Source organism: Papaver somniferum, chromosome 5 (genome assembly GCF_003573695.1).
Source record: "Papaver somniferum cultivar HN1 chromosome 5, ASM357369v1, whole genome shotgun sequence".
Lineage (NCBI taxonomy): Eukaryota > Viridiplantae > Streptophyta > Magnoliopsida > Ranunculales > Papaveraceae > Papaver > Papaver somniferum.
The window spans coordinates 30,533,039-30,542,009 of NC_039362.1; the positions used below are offsets into that span (position 1 = coordinate 30,533,039).

General features: G+C 34.5%; 1 protein-coding gene across 1 annotated transcript; it reads left to right on the top strand.

The window, feature by feature from the left end:
- Positions 1-3,833: 3,833 nt before the first annotated feature.
- Positions 3,834-6,600, top strand: LOC113281280 (monothiol glutaredoxin-S7, chloroplastic-like). Its single transcript, XM_026529987.1, has 3 exons — positions 3,834-4,129; positions 4,243-4,512; positions 6,322-6,600. Exons 1-3 carry the CDS (start codon positions 3,907-3,909, stop codon positions 6,375-6,377), a joined length of 549 nt encoding a protein of 182 aa, XP_026385772.1. The 5' UTR covers positions 3,834-3,906; the 3' UTR covers positions 6,378-6,600.
- Positions 6,601-8,971: the final 2,371 nt, after the last annotated feature.

Consider the following 8,971-nt stretch of genomic DNA (forward strand, 5'->3'; position numbering starts at 1 on the left):
AACTGTTAAAGTCCGGGAACCAAGTTTGCATACCCGTTTGCAAATTGTTTCACCCGATTTCGGTCTGGAACGATAGTATACGTATCCGTTTGCGAACTGTCGGACATGACCAAAGTCCGGAACTCTAGTTTGTGTACCCGTTCGCAATCTGAGTTGGTTTAAGTTCTAAAATCGGTTAAGTATGATTTCATAATCATGAATAAATACATTTATAAATTAAGGAATGTAATATTTGCAAACCGTGGCTAAAATGTTCATGAACTGATTCTTTTGAATCAATCCGATTTTGTTTCAACTGTGTCTTGTATACTTCTATGAGAATATAAACAATTGGAAAACACTATGAATAACACAATTAGATTCATTTCATTATCATTTGATCTAGAAGTGTTAGATGAATGTGGTTAATACAAAAGTGTTCATATGGCTAACTTCGGTTAACTATTATTGAGCCAACTCAATATACACGTTTAAGTACGGTTACCCATATTTAAATGAAGGTATATTTCATTTGTGTGTAACAAGCTAAGACCATCTAACGGTGGAGAGATATTTCTTTAGTTTTAAGCAAACTTAGCTTGAATCTTAAATCAAGATTTCATCTAACGGTGAATATTGATTACTTTGTTTCAAAGCTATCAAACCATGATTTGAAGACTATATAAGGGAGAACTCTAGCAACTGGAAAACTTAATCCCCACACCTCCTGTGTGATACTAGTTGCGACTAGAGTCGATTCTCCTTTAACCTAGATTTTTCCTAAAACCATTATAGGTTAACGACTTAAAGACTATATTGGGATTCTGAAGCCAGACCCAACTATTTTCTCTATAGTTGCGTGTTTTGATCTTACTTGTTCTATCGTGTTGAGTACTATCTTCTCTAAGATTTGCTCGAAATTTATTTCCGATAGGTAAGATATAAACAGTAATCACAAAAGGTCTTCGTCTCATTCTTTGTGATTCCACAATAACTTGTTATACTGCCATATAGTTAAGTTATTGTGAGCTGATTTATATTTCTAGGCTATTCTTCGGGAATATAAGACCGGATTATCAATTGGTTACTGTTCACCTTGATTTATCAAAAGACGGAACAAAACATCGTAGGTATTTCTGTGGGAGAAAAATTTGTTTAAATAAAGTCTTCGACTTTAGGTCGTAGCAACTCTTAGTTGTGGGTGAGATCAGCTAAGAGAATCAAGTGCGTAGAGTCCTGCTGGGATTCAGAGGCGTAAGGAGCGCAACTGTACCTTAACCGGTGTGAGACTTGGTTAGGGCTCAACTACATTCCAATCTGAAGTTAAATTGTAGTAGGCTAGTGTCTCTAGCGGCTTAGTATAGTATGGTGTTCAAATCTAGACTAGGTCGCGGGTTTTTTTTGCATTTGCGGTTTCCCCGTTAACAAAATTTCTGGTGTCTGTATTATTTCTTTTCCGCATTATATTTTCTATATAATTGAAATATCACAGGTTGTGCGTAGTTTAATCAGTTGGTAAATCCAACCTTTGGTTGTTGATTGAAATTGATTGACACTTGAACATTGGTCTTTGATACCGTTCAAGTTCTTTCTCATAATAATTAGGCTCACGGATTCTATCTATTTGATTTGCTGATCACATTGAGAAACAAAGATATAACTCTTGGATATATTTTCCTTGATTGAGTCCGACTGTCTAGTTGATTCTCTTGAAATTATATTGCAGTTAGTCCATAAAGATTGCTTAACGAAATATTGGGTGTGATTGTTAGACCCCCGCTTTTTCAGTAATAATGGTATTTTCGTGGATCAATCTCATTATATTAAAAAGATTTTAAAGAAATATAACTATTTTGATAGTACAACTGTGAGTGCTCTTTTTGATTATGGTATTAAACTGTTTAAGAATACTGGTGATAACATTAGACAATCTGAATATGCTAGTATAATTGGCAGTCTTCATCACTGATTGTACCAGACCAAATATTGCATGAGATTTATATGTTGGTTTACCATTTGTCTTGGTTGAAGCACTGGATTGAATTTGAGAGGGTTATGAGGTATCTTAAAAAACTGCTAACCTAGGATTACACTATAAGAGGTTTCCCATAGTCCTTGGGGAGTACTGTGATGCTAATTGGAAGTCTCTTTCAGATGAATCCAAGGCCACCAGTGGATATTTGTTTAATATTGTTGGAGGCGTTGTTTCTTGGAAATAAAACACACAGACAATTCTAGCTAAGTCTACGATGGAGTGTGAATTGATAGCACTAGCAGCAGATAGTGAAGAAGCATGATGATTGAGAAACTTGTTTTTTTACATTCTTGTATGGGATAGACCGATATCAGATATCACAATCTATTGCGATGGTATCGCGGTTATTGCAAAAGTACATAACTGTTTTCATAACGGTAATAATCGACAATTGTGTCGAAAGAAAAACACAGTTAGAGAGTATCTCACAACTATTGTTGTACATGTGGTTAAGTATTTTGGGCCTTAAAGGGTGACATCATAGGATGGAATCCTCCTCTTACTAACTGGATATATATAATACACAAAATATACATTAGTCCGGAAACGGTGCCTTGGGGATCTTGGGAGGTCTCTTGAATTCGAAAAGTTCTATTTTGCTGTTTTTGAAAGATTTTTCAAAATGTTTATTTCCTTTAATTACATGAGTAATTAGACTTAATTTGGTAACTTTTTTTGTGAGCGTCTTTTGACTGTTAAAAGACATTTTATGGTAAAAATTAAAACCAACATATTCTCTCATTAATTCGCATTTAATTATATAACTATTAAAATCATTTTTTGAGAACAAAAAAGAAGAAACTTTTCTCAATTGTTTTTTCTGAGAATCAAGAGACCAGTGTTTGAGCAAGATTAGAAAAGGTGAAAGTGTTCAGTCTCTCGTAGTGTGCATACGAGATTGAAAGAGAGTTTTCTCGGTTGTTTTATACTGGAAACGTTGTGACTAAGAAAGAACTGATTGCACAAAACTCAAGACAGAGCCACAAAACGTCTTAAAAAGAGCGACTTGGTCGTGACTCGGCCGTCACTTTGTTTATGATTAATCTTTATTCTACAGTTGTGAAATCAGGAATTGTTCCAATACCTTTCATTATGTGTCTTATGGGTGAAAATGCATGACCTTTCACTATGTGTCTTATGGAGAAAGGACAATTGAGACAACACAAAGAATAAGGAGAAATAGGGTAGGATAGAGATGAGAATCATCCACAGGGAGAAGGTCAAAAAAACAAAAATAAAAAAATAAAATAAAATAACTGAGAATCAACTGACCAGAGGTGAAAACAACGCGTCCAAAATCATAACGGATACTAAATGAAAAAGGAAATGATGGACGTCATTTTTGTGAATAAAAACCAAACCGTAACGGATTTGAGGCTAATATTTTGGGGATATATTAATATTACATAGCTCTACGTTTCTACCGAAAATGAACATTCCGAGACGTATAACACTACCATCTACTACTTAAAAATGATCCGTTGAAAATCAACGGATTTCTGGCCGTCGAAATTAAGATCGGTATATTAATATTCAAATCCGTTACAGTTTGGTTTTTATTTACGAAATTAACGTCCAACGTGTGAGATAGTGTAATCATGAAAGTGTGAAGGGATCCTTCCTCAATATTAAAAGTAAGAATAATCATGAAATCGTGAGATGGTGTGAGAATAAGTCTATGGATCATCCTTGCACATTGTTGTGTTACATTTAGAAGGGGTAACGTTCACTTCACGAGGTGGGTGGACTGAGACGAGGTGTAGCGTTACTGACTAAGTCTAGTTAGTGAGGATCCGAGTCAAAGATAAAGAGGCAGAGACTCGAATCGTACTTCTTCTCCTTTGGGTTTCTGATTTTCCAATTTTCCGAAAAACTGAGAGGTAGACGAGAAGATGATGATGAGGGTTCCTTCTGCTTCACTTACATCTTCATATCCTCTACCTTCTTCTGCTAATTCTTCTTCTTCCTCTTCTTCTCATCCAATCATCAACCTCAACCTCATCAGTAAGAAGAACAAAGGAACTACCTTTTCTTCTTCCTTCACAACCACCACCACTTCTAGTGGTGGTCTTACTTGGTCAAATCGTATTGGACACTCTCTCCGCTGCTTCTCCGGTAATTTGATTTCCCCCTTCTAAGCTGTTACTAGTCTTACTGCTAAAGTGCTAATTGATTTCAAAATTCAATCTCTTATCTGATATTGAGAATTCTTCATGTTTTGAAAATAGCTTTGACTCCAGGATTGAAAACAACCATAGATAAAGTAGTTACAGCAGACAAAGTTGTCCTTTTCATGAAAGGAACTAAAGATTTCCCACAGTGTGGTTTCTCTAACACTGTTGTTTCGATACTGAGGTCTCTTAATGTTCCTTTTGAGACTCACAACATCCTTGAGAATGAGTTACTTCGTCAGGCACTCAAGGAGTACTCCAACTGGCCTACGTTTCCTCAACTCTATATTGATGGCGAATTCTTTGGTGGTTGTGACATCACTGTTGGTAAGCTCAAATGTAACCTCATTTGTTATCTTTGTCAATAATCATTGGTCGGTCGGTTGTCTGCTCACACACCGTATTCGTGCGCACTGGAGGTCGTAGTGTTACCAGTAACCAAACAGTAGTTAGAATGTAACTGGTAGGTAGTTCCTGTTGGAGATTGTTGTCGTTTTATGAGGGCGTACAAGCTTTCTGTTGAAGCATGTATAGTGATGTTACTTAAGAGGACATAACTTAGGAAGCTAGCTAAATGTGTAGCAATAATGAATCTGGCTGGTTTGCTATTGTCTAAACTCCTGCTATAAGCAGCAGCAGCAGCAACTACAACAACAATAACTACTACTAATCTTTTGTTAGTCCCAAATTTTGGGGTAGGCTAAAACTCTTGCTATAAGCAAATTTTTCATAGAATTCGTTCTACTGTTGTTTCTGCATCATATTCCAAGCACGTAGGAAGCCTAATATTCGTCTAAAGAGCATCAAATCTTAATAATAGGAAAGTTTTACGCAATTGCATCAGTAAATTAACATCCAATATGAAGGTAAAAGATGTTCAAGTAAAGTTCTAAATTTGTCTTTAGGTGTGGTTATCTTAGGAAGTTATATGTTATTAGAAAATTTGGTCTTGGTTTTGGAATCATTTTGGGTGTAAAAAATGTATAAAAAGTTGAAACCAGCAAGAGTTAGATACTACATGATATTTCAGCGAACTGCTTAAAATGTTTACAAGAAGCAGGTATGGCCAATTTGAGAAATGAAGCAATGAATGGATGGACTGTCCTCATATAGAACTAGGGAGATTGTGAGAATTGAACCATCAAACTTTTGATAGGATTAGCTACTTTGGATTGTAGTGGTTTCTATAACAAGAAGAAAGCTACTACCCTAGAATCTACATTTACATAGATTATTGATTCATTCATTCCTATGAACAATCACATCACATGTATGAAATCAAAGAGTTATGAAATTGCCTTCTCTGTTTAAGCATGTGTGTTGGTTTCTTCCTTTGGTCCTTAGCAGCACTTTGAAAGGTAATTGGTTGGGTTTACTTTGGAAACACACTAGTCCTTAAGTATGAAGTAAGTTACCTCAATGCTTGACAGTACATTGCTGAATTGTCTTTTCGTAGTTATCATTTTGTTTTTCTGTTTTAACTATTGTTTTTTAGTGTTTCGATGAACAAAAGACTGTATACTGGACATGCACAAAAGACTGTATACTGGACAACATGTATATGGTATGGATAGTAAGGATGTTACTTTGTTTGGGCGTTGTCGAAGGTGTTGCGAACAATGAGAAGTAGTACTTTTGTTTATACTGTGGACGTATAGTGATGAGAACAATGGTTAAACAAAGTAGTACTTTTCTTAAGGAACAAATTAATACACTGACTGTTAGTTTCAGGCCAGGATTATTAGCTAGCTAAGGCTATTTTCTAATTAGGCATGTGCTTATTTGTTATTTTATTTGTTTTTTGCACCGTTGAACGTGTGTGGGTGTGTATCTATGTTGCACTTTGCTTCAAAGTTGAGATGGTTATGATGTTTCTGGAAGTGGAAAGTAGAAATGTCTTAGTAGAAGCCAATATGAGCACTTGCGCTTGTAGTTCACGATTTTTCTGTTAAAATGATCTTTCCGGTTGTCCTGTGCTGCTAAAAGAAACCTTGTTCAGTAAACCAGTCAAATATAAATAGTTTTGATCAATTAGGCTCAGAGGGGCAAATTCATGGTGGGTTTTTGGCTCAACCATAATACATAAATATTTAGGTTGTTGAGTTAGTAACTCTGACATTTATATTCTTGCAACAGAATCATATAAAAGCGGGGAACTGCAGGAGGTCTTGGAGAAGGCAATGTGCTCTTGATGCAACAGGATCCACGGATATGATTTTGGATGTCACCATGAAGGATGCCCTGTTTATCTTGTACCATCTAATTTGCACCAGAAACCACACATCTCTAGTTTCTAAAATTAAGAATTACTACTTGTTGATTCTGTAAATCCAAATGTTGTTATGCAAAATCTTAAGCAACAAATGTAATATTTTGCTATCTTATTTCTTAAATTTCAATCATTCTTTGTGGATTCAAAGTTTTTTTTTTCTTTTCCGTTCTCTTTATCCTGACATTTTTAGGGGCAACTCAAAAGGAATTAGGGGCCAACAATAAAACATAAAAGGTCACCCAAACATAAATTGTGTTCACCCCTTATCTCGCATATTTTGTAATGACAAAATTGCCCTTCAATAATCGGGAGATAGCTACACATTCGGTGGTTTGAGTAGGATTCGGGTGATAAAAAAAATTGAGGATTTTTTTTTTTTTTGAGTTTTTTCGAACTTTGGTACAACCATAATCGGTAGTAAAGTATGTTACTTTAACTTTCGAATGTATATTGGTCCCAAAATGAGACTTTGTCAAAATCCTTTCATTTTCCACTTTGGTACAACCACAATCGGTAGTAAAGTGTTTTACTTTAACTTCCGAATGTATATTGGCCCCAAAATGAGTTTTTGCCAAAATTCTTTAATTTTCGAACTTTGTACCGCCATAATCGGTAGTAAATTGTGTTAATTTAACCTCCGAATATATTCAATTTTCGAATTTGTGGTACTACCATAATTGGTAGTAAATTGTGTTAATTTAACTTCCGAATGTATATTGGCCCCAAAATGAGTTTTTGCCAAAATCCTTCAATTTTCGAATTTTGGTACTGCCATAATCGGTAGTAAATTATGTTCATTATCTACCGATTGTGTTTAATTTTAGTACAGAAAATTTGAAGCAGTAGCAGGAACATAATCGGTAGATAACAATCAATTTATCTACCGATTATGGTTGATGTTCTTTAGAAATGAAGAACATCAAGAATAATCGGTAGATAACAATCATTTTATCTACCGATTCTGGTTGATGCACATCATTTCTTAATAACATCATCCATAATCGGTTGGTAAAATAGATTTTTATCTACCGATTATGTTCTTGCTACTGCAAATCTTAGAAAATTTTCTGATCAAATTTTTGATTTCAAGCAATCAAATAATAATTTTGGATCACAACTACTAACATTTGTCTGTTTTGTTTGTTTAACTCGTCTTTTTTTTTTTTGATTTTCTAAGTTTCAATTTTAAGGTTAATGAATTTTGGGTTTTAATTTTAATCAATCAATCATAAAATTTGTTTGATCGACGACTTTGGATTTCAATCAAAATTAAAACGATGAAAAAAATTAATGGTAGAAAAGAGAAGAAGAAGAGGAATGATATGATTATGAAAATAAAGGATATAGGTTTAGATTTAGTATAAAGGTGAAGGACAATATAGACAATTTATATACCCCTTAACCCCCTTTAATGGGTGAGAATAAAAGAATGGCCCCTAATTTCTTTTGAGTGGCCCCTGAAAATGCTAGGCTCTTTATTTGATGGACAGAAAAGAACTCACTGATCAAGGTGATTACAGGACATGAACCCAGACGACATGGGATTCAAAGTTGGAAAAAAAACGGTTTAGTCCAAAATCCCATCCAAATATACTAGTTAGTCTTGACCCATTCAACTAGGTACAAATTAGTCCCTTTTTAAGGAAAGTACACAAATAACCTTCCGGATTTACAATTTAGTCCAAATATTTACAGTTTAATCCAAAGTGACTCATGGTGACTTCAGCAATTTTAAAAAATATAATTTTTTTTCTAAAACAATCTATCTTTCAAACCGTTTGTCTAAAATTCGCAAACTTTATATATTTGGAGAGCTACAAAAAGAGTACCCATATGACTATGTTATTCTCATTTTTTTAAAAACTTAGTTTACATTGGTGTACAAACATATACACATCTATAAAAATTCATCGGTGTCTTCCAATGATATTCCACCAGATGGAATAGACTGATGGTCGTTTAGTGACATTGCGAGTGCTTGCTCTAGCAATGCAGTGCCATCATCCTGTTACCATATTCAGAAAAAAAAAAGTTAGATACATATCAACATATTATCATAGTAAATTAAGCAGAAAATATGCAGGCAACAGTTGTGCACATTTCCAAGGAACAAAAATAACCTATAGGAACTTGTATGTTCTACATCAAGATTTTTGTGACGAGACAAAAAAGATTGTCTAAAACGATATGAATATAAAACAATGGATGCTAGAGAGTGCATGGAGAAAATGCAGTTAAATCAGTACCAAATATAACAAGACGCACTACAAGAAAGACTTTACGAAACTAATAAAGTACTAGTACGGAAGCATATGGAGATTAAAAGGGTGCAAAGCGAAAATTACCTCAAAATTTAACACAATTGAAAGAATTCGTGGTGTCTCTTAAAATTTTGAAGAAGCTAAACTCTAATCTACTCTAACAAGACATGGTAGTTCCAACTATAATCACGAAGATGTGGACCTCATAGATATAATATCCTCATTTTTGAATATCATGTAATTCACATTCACA

Bases quoted from the DNA above. Each gene is read 5' to 3' on its own strand.
- LOC113281280 (XM_026529987.1), top strand. From the start codon at position 3,907: ATGATGATGAGGGTTCCTTCTGCTTCACTTACATCTTCATATCCTCTA. The intron at 4,130-4,242 runs GTAATTTGATTT...TTTTGAAAATAG, and splicing joins CTCTCTCCGCTGCTTCTCCG to CTTTGACTCCAGGATTGAAA. The intron at 4,513-6,321 runs GTAAGCTCAAAT...TTCTTGCAACAG, and splicing joins TGGTTGTGACATCACTGTTG to AATCATATAAAAGCGGGGAA.